The sequence below is a fragment of the Ambystoma mexicanum genome, chromosome 12 (assembly GCF_040938575.1).
Source record: "Ambystoma mexicanum isolate Mex_15411 chromosome 12, UKY_AmexF1_1, whole genome shotgun sequence".
Taxonomy (NCBI): Eukaryota; Metazoa; Chordata; class Amphibia; order Caudata; family Ambystomatidae; genus Ambystoma; species Ambystoma mexicanum.
In genome coordinates this window covers 1156111914-1156130642 of record NC_090936.1, presented here as the reverse complement: position 1 = coordinate 1156130642, position 18729 = coordinate 1156111914, and the positions used below count along the sequence as shown (strand labels likewise).

Here is an 18729-nt window from a genome sequence, read left to right as displayed (position 1 = left end):
AAGTCCCCATTTGCTTGAGGGAAGGGACGCTAGTTGCATCCGCTGAAGGACTGTTGGTGCAGGACGTGGGATACGTCGTGCACCGCCCTCAATTGCAGACACCAACCTGTCTGTCTAGTACCATCAGCGCAAGCTGGTTGTGCTTACAGCCAGTCTGAAAAACTGCAGCCTGAGAAAATTTGCAGCAGAGGTGCAGCCCCGACCCCCACTCCCCCCCCCCCCTCCCCCGGCGCACATACACCAACAGGAAGTGACGTTTCCTAGGCGAGTGAGGTCTGAATAAGGGGTGACAAGACTTTATTTGTGCTTTTCCTTTATGAGGATTTCAGCTGGGCAAAGTACAGGCCTGGGAGAGCACTTTTGGGGCCCTGCATTCAAGCATGGATTGAACACACGGAGTACTCATTCACCAGTGAAGCTGTGCACCTGTGCTGCCGTAGCTGCATAGATACCCCTCACGTGTACACATATATGTGTATCTGCCCTGCCCTGCAACGTGTTTCTAGCCAGTTGCTTATCAGGCAGCCTGCGCCCTCCATCCAGGCAGTGGATGTTGGGAACCGGAGGAGGCCCCCAGACTGGTGATTTGGATGGAAAGTGTGGGACACCTGAAAAGGAATGACGCGACAGCAATACCACCATGCTGAAAATGGGAGAAAAAACAGCCCAGGAAAAACGTCTACACGTCAAGGTCAGAACACAGCGTGTAAAAGGGATCACACTACAAGAGTGTTTATGGAACTTGGCGGTGTATAGTCTACAGACATGTAGTCTGGAGTCAGGGGAAACGCTGAAAGTTTAAATATTTACAACACCATGTATGGCGAAGTCAGGAAACTATAGTAAGAGCCAGCGGTCAAACTAGCGGCGAGGATGGGATCTCCTTTAGAAGGGTGTCCGCTGAAGTCCCACAATGCATTGCCATGTAAGCAACGAGTCATGTGTTGACGTCCGTCCAGGGCTAGGTGGTCGCGGAGACCCTGTTTTACCTCAAGCAAAGACATCTTCCAGAATCTACAACCCAAGCAAGCGTCAAGGCTCTAAAAATACTCCAATGGTGGTAGAGTGGGGTGTGTTTTAATGCTTATGGCAATTCCAACAGAAGTCCAACCCCCAACTTTCGGCGATCCAAAGCAAGGTGGCCATCGGATGTGTCTGTCTGGCAAACGCAGCACACCGGAAGTTGGAGTTTATCAAATTAATGCGCAGCACTGAGTGATGCAGTCATGCCAAGCGTACCCTGAGGAACAAAATCCATTGGGAAACAATAGAGTAAGTGCAGTTAACCTCGATAACGCCTGTTACAGCGCTTAGAAGCACGAAGAATCCCTGATGGAGTGCTATATAAAATACGTGATATTACTAAATGAAAAATAAACTTCTAAACTCTCCAAATGTGTGTGCTAGGATTTCTGATGCAGGCTTCAACGTATTGGCACCGGAGGACACCTCAGGGGCAACGTGCTCGTCTTGGAAGCAAGACGACGTGTAGCAACAGAGGTTCGATTCCCGCGTTAAGCGCGTTATAAATAAACCATTACAATAAGATAGCAGGTACTAACTTTCATGGGAAATGTACAATGTTGGACTATTAAAGCATCACGGATGCAGGCGAAAATATGAATTCTCATCCAGCGCTGATTTTTTGGTGCCCGCTATTCCACGATTTTTACCATTAAAGCTATAAATAATTTTATGTTTGGGCCTTGTTCAGCAACATCGCAGGGTGTAAACATGGCATATTTTTCAAGGGCTACATGAGAGACTCGTGTAGGTATGACCTGCACCCCTTCAATGAAAGCTAGAGATTTGCCTTCAACACACGTCAGTGGGGACAGCTTGATTCTTTGCGGGCTGACGTCACACGCATGCATTCCAGAGAGGAGGTGACCTGTTGCAAAATGGCCGACCTCATCATGTGAGATCGAAAAGGAATGGGCCCGGGCGCAGACAGGAACGATGTTAAGGAGCAATAGAAAGACCGAAGTTCAAAAGGTGCCTCATTGACCTCAGAAAAGACCGGGAAGGAAAAACAGGATTGGGGATGGCCCAGAGAACGGAACTGACCGTCAAGCTTATCCCTCGGAATGGTTAACTGAAAAGAAACCGCTCACTACATGCCAACATTTTGGAGCACCTAGAAGGGAGGTTTTCTCCCTGAAAGCTGGAGAGTTGAATGTACCTATATGACTGCATTGGTGTTAGAACATTTAAAGGAGGGAGAAAATAAAACATAGCAAGCTGGCATGTGCTCCGCATCACGACCATAAAGGACAACTCCAGCTAACAATCTCACTTCATAGCAGGGGTCTGCAACCTTTGGCTCATTGGCTGTTTTGGACTACAACTCCCATCAGCCCTGGCCAGTACAGACAATGGCAATGGATCATGAGACTAGTCATAGCCCAAAACATCTGGAGAGCCATAGGTAGCAGACCTCTGCTTTAAAGGCTGCATTGTCCTTCTTTTCAGTGACTTAGTGGCGAGTGCCCAATACGGAGATTATATTAATTGAGGCTGGACTCTCTGTGCTGCAGAGGGTTTTCTGACATTGAGGCAGTCATTTCTAGCACAGTATAATAGAAACACCGATACAGGCTCACAGCCCCTCCCTGACACACTGGCAGAATTATTCTGCACACGGCTATGGCAGCCGGCCGTCGGGCAGTCCCGGAGGTTATCCAAATGATCTGCACCTTGTTGATGCGGACTGAGGGTTCTATGCCAGCATGCAGTGACGTCCAGGGAGAAACCTGGCCACGTCTCTTTCCTGAGGGTCACTGTATGAGTGCAGATCCGCTTCATAGTCTGCTGAGCATTACCTCCACGTCCACTCTTCCTCGTCACAGTACTTACTTCATGAGGCACCTGCCTCCGACACAGGACCTTCTTCTATTTCTTTAAATCTCTATAACTCCTCCCCCACATCCATGTCACTCAGTTTTAATTTTTCCTGCCTCTGGCAGGTTGGACTTTTTCTTCCCGGTGCGGGGCACCAGGGAGCACCGATTGCTGGCCCCCTGGGGGGGCTGTGTGGCGGGGCCCTCGGCTCCCTCAGGTGCGGCGCTGCTCCTGGGCCCCCTGCGGGGCTTGGGGTCACAGTTGAGCTGGATTGCCTCGCTCGGTTCTTTGCTGGGCTCCGGACCGCAGCGTGAGCATTGTGTCCCGGGTCCTGCACGGCCCCGGGAAGGTAAGGAGAGGGGAGGACTGGGCTTGATGTTTTTCCCCTCTCCTCCTGTTTTGGCCGTCTTGATTCGACTTGGCAGTATGGGCTAGCCTTCCCTTTTGTTGTGAGGCCTCTCTGCTTCTTGTCGTGGGGTGACAGTGGCAGAGAGTCTTTGGGAGTGCGGGGGCTCTGTTCTGTCGCAGGCATGTCACATACCACCCGCTCCTCAGACACACACAGCACAGGATGCACCGGATGTTAGCTGCATTATCTGGGGGAAGGTAAGGAGAGGGGAGGACTGTGCTTGATATTTTTCCCCTCTCCTGCTGGTATGGCCATCTTGACTCCTTCAACATGCCGTTTTCCTCGTGCCTTGTGTGCACATCTTTATTGGAAATGATGGCAAGCACTTGGCAGTATGGGCTAAGCCTTCCTTTTTGTTGTGAGGCCTCTCTGCTTCTTGTCGTGGGGTGACTATGACAGAGTATTTGAAAGTGCAGGGGCTCTGTTCTGTCGCAGGCATGTCACATACCACCCGCTCCTCAGAGACACACGGCCCAGGATGCACCGGATGTTAGCTGCATTATCTGGGGGAAGGTAAGGAGAGGGGAGGACTGTGCTTGATGTTTTCCCCTCTCTTGCTAGTATGGCCATCTTGACTCCTTCGAAAGGCCGTTACCTCGTGCTCTGTGTACACATCTTTATTGGAAATGATGGCAAGCACTTGGCAGTATGGGATAGCCTTCCCTTTTTGTTGTGAGGCCTCTCTGCTTCTTGTCGTGGGGTGACTATGACAGAGTATTTGAAAGTGTGGGGGCTCTGTACTGTCACAGGCATGTCACATACCACCCGCTCCTCAGACACACACAGCCCAGGATGCACCGGATGTTGGCTGCATTCCTTGCGTGCTGCCTGTGAATACGGCGCAGATTTGGACACGTCTGCAAGCGGCCGGAAGAGTACCGGCCTGGCATAGTCTACACTTCGGGTTCGAGTATCAGCGGTGCTGACTCGGTCCTTCAACCTTCCTAGACCGACGCATTGGAACGATCTAGAGCATGGGGCTACCAGCTACTGGATACAGGGCTCAAGCCACCTCTCAGTCATGTGGGGTGTTAGTGGTGTGTTTGGGTCTGTGCTAGCTATGGACGCAGACTCCTTGTCCTGTCCTCTTCCTCTAAACTGCGCGAGAGAAAGTCGAAGGAGTTGATTTGCTTTTCCCTTGTCCGGCATGGGATTATGGAAAATGCATCATGGAAGTAACGGCCATGCAGGGGGTTCCCAGTGTCTCTTCTTTTAGGGCCTAGGTCCTCTGGTGCCGACATGTTGCTTTCACGCCTCCTCTCAGACTTGTGGGAAGTGATAGGGCACATGGTGGCACATGTCTGTGCTTAGAGGGGTTCTCAGAGCCCCTGGTGCCGGTGGAGGGGGATGTCACTTCAGTGGGTTTTCCAGTATAGGCATACCTCAGGTAGGGGGTTGCCTTTGATGTTGGCTATCCGGGATGGATTGCTTTGCCCCGCTTTGTGACAGTGCTCTGCCTTTTTGACGCCAGCCTGGTGGCTCCTCTGTCAGCTGAGGGGGCCATAGTCTGCTGGACTTCTGGGCTGTCCAGTATCTTCCTTTTGATAGGTCAGATCTTTTTGTGGGCTGACAAGCATGCTGTTATATTGTGGCGCAGGCCTGTTTCAACGTCCTGTGATTTCCCTCTGGTGCAAGTGCAGTGACTGGCGGTTTTCCCTGGCTCCTCGTCTCTATCTTCTCGGAGGTGTATGGGACCGGTGGGGTTCGGCTTCCTGGGTAATGGGCTCCTTCTGGAGGGGGTATCAGTTGCCGTTCCTGTCTCCTCCTGTCCAGGTTTGCATGGTTAGGACTTTGGTACCCAGCTCACGGTCCAAGTAGTTGGCCATGGGATCCGTTCTCTCCGAACGGTTGTTGTGGGTTACCGTTTTGCCCGTTCCTCTCCCTGTTTAGGGTCAAGTTTTCTACTTGCGGGTGTTCCTGGTCCCTATGCCTTCTAGGATGTGTCACCTGCTTATGGGTCTCAAGACCCTGCACTGCTTGTCCGGACGTCTGGGGAGAGCGTACTCTGGATGTTGTGCAGGGGGGGCGCTTGCTGGCTGTTCTGGGCTGGGTTCTCAGAAGGCAGTATGTCTCGGCTCGCCTGTTGCTGAAGTTACGGGGCACGTGGCGTCTTGCAAGTTTTTCAGTTCCTTGAGCCCGTCTTCGGTTACGTCTCCTGGTGTCTTATACTCTCTCCCACTGGCTCCCGACATCTCAGCTTTCGTAGTTTTGTTTTCAGTGTCCCCAGAGCTGCGAGTGTCCCTGCTATGGTGGCGGGGGCTTCAGGTCTACAGGCTGAGGTGTGCATGGTCCTTCCTCCTGTGGCCTCTCCTACTACCAACACCAGCAGAAAGGGTCTACATTGGGGGTCCTCTCAGCTCAAGGGTTGTGAGATCTGGGGAGAGCCGGCGATCATCCAATTGGCAAGAGTTGTGCCATTGTCCAAGCTCTGGTGTACTTCGAGGAGTTGCTGGACGGTCGGCGGTTTTTGGTCCGATCGGACAATACGACGGCCTTGGCATATGTCAACTGCAAAAGGGGTTCCGGCCACTCCTTGAATGCTCTGGCAGCGCTGATAGGCACCTGGGAGGACTCTCATCTGGTGGCCTCACGTATCAGAAGGGTGGACAATGTTCAAGCGGATCTTCTCAGACGCCGGTTTTCACTCCTCTGCGGAACTGGTCCTGTTGGCCCAGGTCTTTGCGGTGACCTGTGTCAGATTAGGATCCCTGGTTCTAGACCTGTTTGCATCCCCGGCCTCAGCAGAAGTTCCCCTCTTCTGCTCTAGGTTTCAGGCTGAGGGGATTGGGGGATGGACGCCCTCTCTGTACAGTGGCCTTGGGGTTTTCCTTTATGCCTTTCCGCCTATTCCCCTTCTGCCCCGGGTGGTTTGGCGCATCAGAGTGTCCAGGGTGACTGTGTTGTTGTTAGCTCCGTTCTGGTCCCGCCGGAGTTGGCTCCCCTCTCTGTTGGAGCTTCGGTCCTAGGAACCTTGGCTGGTTCCGAGGTGGCCGTGTCCCCTTCAAGGGGATCTGCGGTTGGAATTCCACCAGATGCAATGGGCGGTGTGGCTATTGCTCATTCTAGGTTGATATCTCAGGGGTTCTCAGATCCTGTAGTTGGGTCCAAATGGATGCTCTTAGACCCTCCACTCTGAAGGTGTTAGGCAGACACTGGGGCCATTTCCGAGACTGGTATGGGCAGTCTGGGATCCCTCCCCTGCGTTCTGGCCTCTGCTATCCTTCAGTTCCTCCAGGAGGGGTTTTGACAGGGGCCTGGCAGTTTTTCCAGGCTTCGCTCTCAGTAGGCCTCCATGAAATTACTTTTGGGGGACTCTGACGGTCACTTGGATGGGGAGGTGTTGGTGGGGAAATTGATCCAGGGTTTTTCTTCTTCCCGTCCTTGTGCTGATAAAGGGTTTTCCTCTTGGGATCTCCCTCTTGTATTACGGTTCCTTCACGGGCCTCCTTTTGAGCCCATTTCCGAGATTGATATCAAACATCTTACACTGAAATCTGCTTTTCTTATTGCCCTCACTTCTGCCCGTATGGCTTGGGGAGATTGGGGCTCTCTTATGTCACGCTCCTTTCCTGAGGGTGCTGCCAGACTCGGTGGTGCCGGGGTGTGGTCCGATGTTTCTCCCTTCAGTTGTCTCTCGGTTTTCACACCTCTCAGGGTCTGGTTCTCCCTGACTTCTTTGATGATCCAAGAACGCCTGAGGGGGTGGCTCGGCTTAACATTGATGTCCGACGGGACGCGTTGGAGTATTTGGCTTGGTTTGCTTTTTCCACCAATCTGATAGTCTTCTGATTGCTTGTGGTCCGGCTGGGGCTGGGCATAACGCATCTGTGGTTTCCATTTTCCGGTGGTTCCGGGTTGTGATCTCTAGGGCCTATGTGGCTTCTGGCCTGCCTGTGCCTGCGCACAATCGGGGGCGGTCTGCCAGGGGTTTGGCGGCTTCCTGGGCCGATGCAAGGAGGGTTTTTCTCTGCAAGAGATTTGTATGGCTGCCGCCTTGGCTGGTCTAGGCATTTTCATCAACCGCTATGGGTTGAGTTTTTCCCCACTCGAGGGTTGGTTCCTTCGTGGTTGGAGTTTTGTCTGTGGGGATGTGATTTAAGAGTTATTGTGGGTGTGTTTAGCTGCACTGTTTTTGGCTCTGTGTCTCATTGGGACCTTTTCCCCGTTGCTGCTTTGGTATACCTCATGAAGTAAGTACTGGGACGAGGAAGAGTGGACGTGGAGGTAATGCTCTGATTACTTACCGGTAATCTTCATTACTCCTAGTCCTACTCTTCCTCGTCACAGTACTGACGACCCTCCTCACCCTCCCTCCGGGGAAGGTCCCATGCTCCGGCTTGGTAATATGAAACTGAGTGACATGGATGTGGGGGAGGAGTTATAGAGATTTAAAGAAATAGAAGAAGGTCCTGTGTCGGAGGCAGGTGCCTCATGAAGTAAGTACTGTGACGAGGAAGAGTAGGACTAGGAGTAATGAAGATTACCGGTAAGTAATCAGAGCATGCTCAATACCTGGAGCATGCCTGCGGTGGGACGAAGCAAAAGCGAATCCCGTTGCGTCTGTCGCTCACCGGCTACCGGCCACATCAGCACTACACCGCCATTGGTGTGTCCAGACTCTATTGACTGGGGTGGCCCAGGTGGGCCACTGACCTATGCGCGCACACACATATAATGATCATAGATTAGGATAGTGGGGTGGCCAATCAGATTCCAGGGGTAGCACGTGCCACCTCAGCCTACTCCCTGGACACGCCACTGTACGCTGCACCTTGATGTCTTAAAATAGGCATTTATGAGACTCCTTTTGACTTCAAAAAGCGTTATTCCAGGGGTCTGTGCTGGGCAAGTGGTATCACAGTTTTTCCCCGGGGCCTACTGCATATGATGGCGCTACTGTCAGCAGACTTATCATGAATTTATGGTATGCGGCTATGCGTGTGGTGTTCTCAAAAGATCACAGGCTTTCTGCAGTCAAGCGGCATATCGCATGCGGCCCACTCGTACATGCAAGACTAGGTGGTTTCAGAGAAAAAACAGGGATAGGCTTTTTCCCCTTTTTTCCCCTGGATCAACATATCTGGGAGCAGTGATGCCAATGCATGTAATGGGGAGTGGCCTGCGAGTCCTCAACTCACTCCTAACATGTTAATTTAGGAAACCCCGCCCCAAATCTCCCCGACAGCCTCAAGCTCCATGTTTGGAAGACTTTTCAAAGTGAAGTATCTCTTACCCAGGACCCAAAAGGAAATTCCAGTTGTGGTCATGGTAGACACACTCCTGTCAAGGGCAACCAGAGGATAACTAAGAATCCCTGATGGGAGGTATCACCAGTCGTAGACTATAGTCAAGGTGGGATTGGCGCATCGTTCCCCTATGTGCTTTTATGAGCTGAATGATCAAATATAATTATTTCATTTCTTGGTCAAGGCATTGATTTCCTTAGGTAATGATCTGAACTGGCCTGATGGTTTATGGTCGAAAGCAAACCCGGTCTAACTGATGATTCCGGTATCAAGGTGAATGATTCTGAAATGCTTTCAGTAAATAATAAACCAGATTAGAGGTGAGAGGTGACTAGAAAATACTAGTTGACATCATTACACAGCTCCTTCTACAACTCCTTTTTCTCTGGAGTGGTGGCACTGCTTGCTTCCGCGTCACTGGTCTGGTCCTTGGGTACGAAGGAGAGAGACGCTGAGTTTATACAGTATCGTTTGCCCGTTGGGCGCGGTCCATCATCGAAGATATGCCCCAGGTGAGCTCCACACTGCAAGAAGATAAAAGACGCTCTTGATGAACAGGTAATACTTTTTGAGCGAAGAAGCAGTAAACCAACAACACCACAAAGTCATATTTATGGCTCATTTCAAAGCAGATGCCAACATAGTTACTGGGCGAAGCACCATGGGAGTTGTAGTCCATAACATCTGGAGAGCCACAGAATGATCAACCCTCTTCTGAACTGAGGGACTCAGTACCCTCACTTGAAGACAAGGCAGAGTAATGGGAGCCCCTGCACATGCCAATGCATTCCTCTTTGCAGCCGTTAAATTGTACATATGTATCAAATCAATGAAAACATTTGTTATATAAAGGTTGAAACTGTTACTGAAAAAAAGCAGTTGAGGAATGCAAACCATGAATGAGGCTCAAAACCATAAGCTAACTATTTAACATGACCAATGGCATCCTAGGTAACATTACATGTGACATCAACGCTACTAATTCCAACAGACATCTATCAGGCGATCACAGGACAAGGTGTTTGCTGGCAGGCACACACACATGTGCATACAACTTCATTGGGTCATGTCTTGAGCTATACATGCAGCTAAACAGATGGAGTGGATACAACTGATAGACCAGATGGAACGAATAGAGCGGATGGAACAAACCAAGTGGATAGAACAGATGGAGTGGATAGAACAGACAGAGTGGAGGGAACGGATGGTGTGGATGGAGTGGATGGATCAGATGGAGTGGATGGATGGGATGGAGTGGATGGATCGGATGGTGCAGATCGAACGGTTGTAGTGGATGGAATGTGTGGAGTGGATAGAATGCATGGAATGGATGGAACGCATGGAGTTGATGGAACGGATGAAATGGATAGAGTGGATGGAACGGATAGAGTGGATGGAACGGATAGAGTGGATGGAACAGTTGGAGTGCATGGAACGGTTGGAGTGCATGGTACGGATGAAGTACATGGAACGGATGATGTGCATGTAACGGATAGAACGGAGGGAGTGCATAGAACAGAGTGAGTGCATGGAACAGATAGAGTGCATGGAACGGATAGAGTGCATGTAACCAATGAAGTGGATAGAACCGATAAAATGGATGGCACGGATGGAGTGGATGGAACAGATGGAGTGGATGAAACGGATGGAGCGGATAGAACTAATGAAGTGAGTAAAACACATCGAACAGATCGAACGAATAAAAATGATGGAACAGATGGAGAACACTAAACATATGGGAAGGATGAAATGGATCAACAGCTTGGATGGAGTAGTTTATGTAGATGAAGGATCGAATGATGCAATGAATGGAAAGACTAGTAAACTAAATGACGAACCAGATGAAATGTAGGAACAGACGGAACTGAATGAACGGACAGAGTGAATAAAACAGATAGAATTGATGGTACGGAGGAGTGCTCGATTTCAATCGTCTTACTGAAAACCACCATATCACCACACCGCGCTTACTCTCTCCTATACACCACCACTCAACTAGAACACAGTGATACTATGACACGTTCGGCCTAGCTGTTCTCATACTAACACCCGCCACATACTCCTCATCATCCTAACTAAACACAGCTAGCTGAGCACACACCGCCAGCCTAGGCGTCTCCTCAGGCATAACACAGCCAGAAATCAGTCTGGGTATCAACCCACCAGAATGAACACATATTCCTGACCTCCCAACCACCACACTTACCGCTAAGAAGCAGCTATCATGCAAGTGCCACACCAGCTGCGCACATATCCGGTGCACCCACGCACCTTATGACTCTCTCTCTCTCTCTAATGACTTGAACTATGGTTCCCGAGGGCGTTCAACATACCAGCGCTTTGAGATCATACGAATGATACATAAGGCGCTATATAAATGCAAAGTAACATAACATAAACCAACCGCACTGTCTTGGGCTGTACAATTGGCTTCCCACACCATGCTTTCTTATATATACGCTTGGCTAACCAGACAATAAAGTCTTGGTCTATACAGTTGCCGAACCAGAATGCTCTGTCTTGGACTATACACTTGCCTAACCCATTCACACTGCCCTGGGCTGTACCCTCACCTAGCCAGGAAGCACTGCCTTGGGCTGTACACTTGCCTTAGCAGATAGCACTTGCTTGGGCTGTACGCTCGCCTTAGCAGATAGCACTGTCCTGGGCTGAACACTCACCTAACCAGATAGCAGTGCCTTGAGTTGTACGCTCGCCTAACCAGATAGCACTGTCTTGGGCTGTACACTCGTCTAACCATATAGCAGAGCCTTGGGCTGTACACTCGCCTAAGCAGACAGCACTGTATTGGGCTGTGCCCTCGACGAACCAGACAGCACTGTATTGGGCTGTACACTCTCCTAACCAGACAGCACTGTCTTGGTCTGTGCACTCGCCTAACCAGACAGCCCTGTCTTATTCTGTATACTCGACTTCACAGACTACGCCTTCTTGGGATATACGCTTGGCTAACCAGACAACAATGTCTTGGTCTATACAGTTACCAAACCAGAATACTTTATCTTGGACCATACACTCGTCCAACCCAAACACACTCTCTTGGGCTGTACACTCGCCTAACCAGACAGCACTGTTGTGGATTATGCACGTGCCTAACCCAATCACACTGCCTTGGGCTGTACACACACCTAACCAGACAGAACTGTCTTGTAGTGTGCACTTGCCTAACCCAATCACACTGTCTTGGGCTGTACACACGCCTAACCAGACAGCACTGTCTTGGGCTGTACACACTCGCCTAAGAAGATAGCACTGTCCTGGGCTGTACACTCGCCTAACAAGGCAGCACTGTCCTGGGCTGTACACTCACCTAACCAGGCAGCACTGTCTTGGGCTGTACACTCGCCTAACATAATCACGCTGTCTTGGGCTGTACACTCGCCTAACCAGATAGCACTGTCTTGGGCTGTACACTCGCCCAATCAGGCAGCACTGTCTTGGGCTGTACACTCTCGCCTAACCAGATAGCACTGTTTTGGGCTGTACACTCGCCTAACCAGGCAGCACTGCCTTGGGCTGTACACTCGCCTAACATAATCATGCTGACTTGGGCTGTACACTCGCCTAACCAGAGAGCACTGTCTTGGGCTGTACACTCGCCTAAGCAGATAGCACTGTCTTGGGCTGTACACTCTCGCCTAACCAGATAGCACTGTTTTGGGCTGTACACTCGCCTAACCAGGCAGCACTGCCTTGGGCTGTACACTCGCCTAACATAATCATGCTGACTTGGGCTGTACACTCGCCTAACCAGAGAGCACTGTCTTGGGCTGTACACTCGCCTAACCAGATAGCACTGTTTTGGGCTGTACACTCGCCTAACCAGGCAGCACTGCCTTGGGCTGTACACTCGCCTAACCAGAGAGCACTGTCTTGGGCTGTACACTCGCCTAAGCAGATAGCACTGTCTTGGACTGTACACTCGCCTAACCAGGCAGCACCGTCTTGGGCTGTACACTCGCCTAACCAGAGAGCACTGTCTTGGGCTGTACACTCGCCTAAGCAGATAGCACCGTCTTGGGCTGTACACTCGCCTAACCAGGCAGCACCGTCTTGCACTGTACACTCGCCTAGCCAGACTGCCTTTTCTGGGGCTCCACACTGGACGGTAGCCGGGGTTCCAGTTTTGGTAACTACCCTACTTTCTTGGCATTGTTTAGCCAGATGCTTGTTCACACGGATGTGGAGTCCTCTGCTCAAGAGGACTTGAGTGACTTCAGCGGGGGTCAACATAGATGTTGCCCTACTAAGTTCGGGAAGTCAGCTGCTAAGACCATATATGTCATTTATTGAAGAAAGAATTTGAGAAACGGTTTTTATAGGGGAAACGTGGGGTAAGAGAGCTTTTTCAGCCCTTGGCAAGGATTTCCTTGCTGGCCCCACGTTGGGTCATCCAGATTCTTAGAAATGTTTGTTTGCATTGAAATAGATGCTTCTCACAGGCTGGTAGATACGTTTGGGATGATGATAAAGCACAACACCCAATTCATTATAATTCCTCTGAGCGGAATGAGGCAGTGGCTGAACGGTCATGAAGGACGCTGCCACTGAGCAGAGGCTGCCACTGAGCAGAGGCTGCCACTGAGCAGAGGCTGCCACTGAACGGAGGCATTGAACATTGAGTGATTGATTTTCCCTTCCCATAGTCAGGCTGATCATCATGATTTTGACGCACTCTACGATATCAGATTAGCGGTGCAGCACCGTTGTCATACTATTTTGCCCAGTAGGGTTTCTTCATTGCTTGTCTATCGGAGACAGGCCATATCCGCACAGATGCTTTTCCAGGGAGATCTCTGAACTGGTGACTAAAGCAGTCAGACCAAATATTCTTTCCTCTAATTGGAGGGTGGGTCTTCTTCCCTGTACTTGACGCTGGATCGACATCAGCAGTACACGCAGACAAACATTTTACAAAGAAATAATTATTTTTCTCTGAGGTTATGTTTTTTTGTGTGCTGAAGTGTACCAAGGAGACAAGGCAACCACAGAGTAGGTCCCAGGTTCCTTCTGGTGGGCACACTTGGGCGGTAGGTGTTCACAAGTATGTGCGTTCTGCTATATTTGTGCTCCGAGCCAGTCTCGTTGTCAATGGCCTACGGCTAGTAAGACCCTTCGAGGTAAGGTGGGAGCCCCAACAGATCCTGGTGTGACTATGGAATTGCCAGGGTTGTTGAGCGACGATGGTGACATTAGATGCCTTTTCCGAGGTCACCCTCCTTATACCTTTCGAGAAGTTACCTAATCCTGTCAAATTGAATGATTTCGGGGATCCTTTCCAGCACTCTGGTCCTCCTGCTAAGAGACTATATGATAGAAGTTGCCAGTAGACTTTGCCAGCTATTTGAGATTTATAAGGTGTAGAGTAGGCACTCTCCTCTGGCTTTCAATTTCAAACCAGTGGCTATAGGGAGAGGGAGAGCCAATCACAGCAGCTATCGGTATATGGTTTTAGAACGGTTTGCATGATTTCCATTGACGGGCGTTTGCCGACCTATTGTTTCACGGTGTGGTCCCTGCTTCCGATTGGTTTTTGCGGTAACTGCAGCGTGTCCGCTCATTAGTTTTGAAACGCCTGCACAATCCCACAAGGAAGCGAATAGAAAAGCTTACGCATCGCGAAGCATTGCTCCAGACGAGCTCTATAGGTTACACGATTTGATTGTTCTCATGGTCCCTTCCAGTCTATGCTTTAGTCATGAAGTAAGGTCTTCAGTTCTTTGGGGCTTTTGTGGTGGAGTGCAGTATTAATCCGGTAGCATTTGGTCTTTATTTGCCTCCTAATAATAGGGTTGTTTCTGAGCTTCATGAGTCTCCATGGAAACCTCTTGAGGCTCATTCCTTTCAATGGAGTTTAGTTTCCCCCAATGTCAATATCTTTGGACGACCTCGAGGAAGCTCTGGAAAGCTCACATTTCTCAGGATCACCTGCACAGGAGGAGATATCTTGCTTCTTCAGCGATTAGTTAGGCCTCTGGTCCTGCTCAGGACAGCTCAGGTATCAGGGCGTCACAGTACGTTCTGGCTCAGAGATCGTCAGCAGTTGTGTGGCATTTAGGACATGGGGGTTTCTCCTTAACTGGCCAGAAGTGTTGCGGCTAGTGTGCTGTGCGATTGTTACGCTTGGTGGCTGACTGCGTTTCAGGCTACACATTTCTAGTTTGTGAGAAAGGTTCCTCTCCAAGATGTCTTCCACATTTTTCCACAGCTCCAGGATGATGCACCCACTCTAGCGTGGCTGAAGTTGCAGACCGCCATCTGCCTGTCATTGGCTTGTGCGTAGTGCTTAGGGCCGGCGAGATTAGAGGTGCATCTGGTCATCTTGCGATGCCTAATTGAGGTCACTCAAACATCACGGAATGCCCCTTTGCCTGCTCCAGATATTTCTAGGGATTTTATGGCGAGAAGAGGTAGCATCCTATCGAAGATTTTCAGTCCTTTGCTCAATTCTTATAAAGTTGGACTTCAGGGAAAGGCTTTTCACCGGGAAACAGTTTCCTGTTGATTATCAATGATCTCCTACATTCACTGTACACGCTTAGGCCCATTTCTAGCCAATGGTACTTCATTTATCCACAAGTGATTTAAGTCAGCAAATATATCGTCCTAGAGGTGTCAGATGCTTTATTAATTATGAACTGACTTGGAGTGAGCGGATCATCCTGTTTAGAAGAGTCGGATTGGATGACCAATCTGCTTTTTCCATGCAAAAGTCAAGGTCTCCCAGAGAAAATACACATGGCGGGATCCCATTTGTTCCATCACAGGAGAGTCCGGCCTGTGACAGGACCGTTCTATAATGGAATCGACTTTTCACTGACTGAACTGACTGGTTAGAAGACCCTGTTAAGCCAATCACCTCCGTGGAGCCCCAGGAAGTGATTTTGCCCACTCCTACCCGTCACCTCACTGGGATGCAAGAAATACAACATGACCATTCTGTTGCAACAGTTCTGAAAATGGTGGTACTGATGACGTAATGACATGTCCACGCAGACCATAGTCTTGTCTGCATGTAGCCTTTAATGAGAATAAGCCAACCAGATGGAGGCTTCCTGCGGCAAAACCATCATATTGATCTGCTTTGTCCACCAGAGGACTGCAAAATAATCAACAGAGTTGAAGAGCGGAGAAACGATCAAAACAATCAGGCGTTGATCCCATCGCCATTCATCGATTGCCTACGGTCATCCAATACATCAACCAGGACTAGCCCAGTACCAAATGCTGTGCAAAAGCTCGCTCGAGAACCATGCAAGAAGTGGTTATCGTCAAAGAATTTGCAGGCCCCTCTCCAAAAGGTTTCCTGGAAAGGAGGGAATCTTGATGGGTTGGTGGCTGGCTGGAGCCACTGGGCCCTGAATAGGCTTTTTCAGAGAGGAACAACAACATCCTATTTTTTGGGCTTTGGAGTCAGAGGCTCTGCTGAGTAGAGTATTTAAGCAAGATGTGTGGTGTACATTCCTTAATTAGCATGGGAAATGCGGGATCCTTCGAAACACAACAACATAGTGGTTTAAACTATGCCAAGGTCTGTGCCAGTGCTTGAAGAACGACAGAGTCATGGGTCAATCCGAGGTGGACAAGCCCGGCAGGTTTCACGAGTTAGCTAAATAGCAACTTCTAGGAGATAAGGGACCAGTCCGATTTAATCAGAATAGGACACTTTTTGTGCCCCCCAAAAAGTCATTCCTATTCCTCTGGGTCATTATTTCCAATGCAAGGTCACTCAGATTTAAGAGTTGCTGCCTTTGCTTTGTGTATCATGTGAGAGAGACATTCGACAGACTGCTTTTTCATGTTGGGCTGAGGATGAAGAGGAAATATTTCCAGGCAACAGCCCACACCAATAGTTAAAGGGTTGCAGAACAATCCAAGAGGAGATTGGACAGGGAGAACATGCCAGGTCAGGATGGGGAAGCGTTGATTTTCATGGGCTTCCACCATTACAAGGGAACAGCAACTGCCAACTCTATTGTGATTGATTGATTCATGCATGAGCACGACACCCTGAGGGGTCTCGTGGGGACCAGTGTTTCTGTTGTCAGCGGATTATTTATTTATTTATTACATTTATTACACGCCCAGACCCTCGGGTATCACGGCGTAGTTACAGACATCTTTGGCATTAATCTTAGGCATATTCACTTACATATGTGCAATTAGGCACGGTTGCAGAATAAGACACTAAATCATAGATAATTACTGGTCATAGCAAAAGACAATACATACATCTGAAAAAACAGTACATATATGACAGAGAACAGATTTATTTACAGTGATCAGCTCAGGCTACCAGTAGGTATGTTGCTTATTCACCATAAAGCATATGCAGGATCTATGGTGGCTGATTTTTGGTTACTAGAATTGATTGAATAACCAGGTTTTTTAAATCCCAAGAGGGTTACCTCTTTTTTGAGATCAAGTGGGAGAGAGTTCCAGTGTTTGGGGGCCATGACTTGGAAGCTGCTTCCTCCTGCTCTGGAGGATTTGTAGCGCGGTATCTCAAGGAGTGAATTGTTATTGGATCTGAGCGCCCTACTGGCGTTTTTTTTTTCTTGATAGTGTTGTTCACATAGATAGGGGCTTTGTTGGCGAGGCACTTGTGTATGAGACATATATGATTCAGAACTGTTCACATATGAACATGGTCATCCCTGCGCCATCTATGAATTGCCTCCAAGCTTTGTGTGTCTAGGGTCTGTCCATCAATCATGATCACTAGGTCTGTGGTCTCCATCCCTTTTGACAAGCAACCAAAGCTGTTCATGGTCAGAAGTGCTTACCCTAGATTGTGGTCCATCTCCAAAGAACCCAACATCTAAAACCTAACCCTTCTAATGTACCAATTAACCAATTGCCCTTTTCCACCTGAAGATGAAGTGAATTGATTTGCGAGCAGGTTGTACACATCTTATGCAGTGCATGGCCGAGCAGGGAGATCTGCCATCAGAGTAGAGAAATGCACATTCTGTTCACGCGGATGAGCCTATTTGCATACCCACAATCCTTTGCACAATTACAGCAACGGGTGCTTTCCTTCCAACATGAATGAGAACATTTCTTCATTAGTTCACTGTACACATGTAAATGGGTCTTTTTCCACCGAACACTGTTGAGGTCATTTCAATGTACAATTCATTACAATTCTGCTGTTATTGTTAGGGGAGGGCCCGTTGAACACGCGTGGACCTGCACCAAGCAGGCACGTGTAACTCAACAGGAAAACCTGCTCTGTCCCATATGTGTGCATGGTGTCTGCTTTCTCGGTGTTGCCTGCATGGGATTCTCCGGTGTTGCTGGGATGCACATGTGTCAAGGTGGAAGGTCATTTCAGCCACACGATAGTCCAAGGAACAGCGCTATTCTGAGCGAATGTTGCTAATCCCGGTCATCCATGGGTTTACATTTCAATCCCAAGTGTGTGGCAAACCTCCATATGTTGAAAGAGGGGCTGCATTTCATGACCGCCTTTCTGGTGGGATTGGGCCACCTGAGAGCAGCCAATTAGCTGCACATCACCTAACACATATCTTTGCTCAATCAAGAGAGAGAAAAAGTGAGGGCCTCGCTAATGACCAATCAGGCGGCGATTAAGCATGCATGTCAACACAGTGCGCTTATGTGCCCCAATTCACACGCATTCTGGCTGAATTGAAAAGGATGTTTTCTAAGGATTAGATCAGCAGGGAAAGTGATTGCACCTGACTGTGACAACCCCAGGCAGGGTTGTGAATGAATGCAGAAGGTGGGAGGTACTGGGAGTGTGTGGATGAAGTGGGCAGCACCATGAATGATGTGTCTAGAAGGTGGAAGGTACTGGGAGTGTGTGGATGAAGTGGGCAGCACCATGAATGTGTCTAGGAGGTGGAAGGTACTGGGAGTGTATGGATGAAGTGGGCAGCACCATGAACGTGTCTAGGAGGTGGAAGGTACTGGGAGTGTGTGGATGAAGTGGGCAGCACCATGAATGTGTCTAGGAGGTGGGAGATACTGGGAGTGTATGGATGAAGTGGGCAGCACCATGAATGTGTCTAGAAGGTGGAAGGTACTGGGACTGTGTGGATGAAGTGGGCAGCACCATGAATGTGTCTAGGAGGTGGGAGATACTGGGAGTGTATGGATGAAGTGGGCAGTACCATGAATGATGTGTCTAGAAGGTGGAAGGTACTGGGAGTGTGTGGATGAAGTGGGCAGCACCATGAATGTGTC

General features: G+C 49.4%; 1 protein-coding gene across 4 annotated transcripts in view; it reads right to left on the bottom strand.

Annotated features, from left to right (window-relative positions):
* Positions 1-216: 216 nt before the first annotated feature.
* The window catches only part of MSRB3 (methionine sulfoxide reductase B3), a 534707-nt gene continuing 516194 nt past the window's right edge, over positions 217-18729 (bottom strand). For all 4 annotated transcript variants that reach the window (XM_069629751.1, XM_069629754.1, XM_069629752.1 and 1 more), the window contains one exon: positions 217-9020. In XM_069629751.1, the coding sequence (XP_069485852.1) occupies positions 8865-9020 (156 nt within the window). In that variant the 3' untranslated portion in view covers positions 217-8864. The remainder of the gene's footprint in view (positions 9021-18729) is intronic.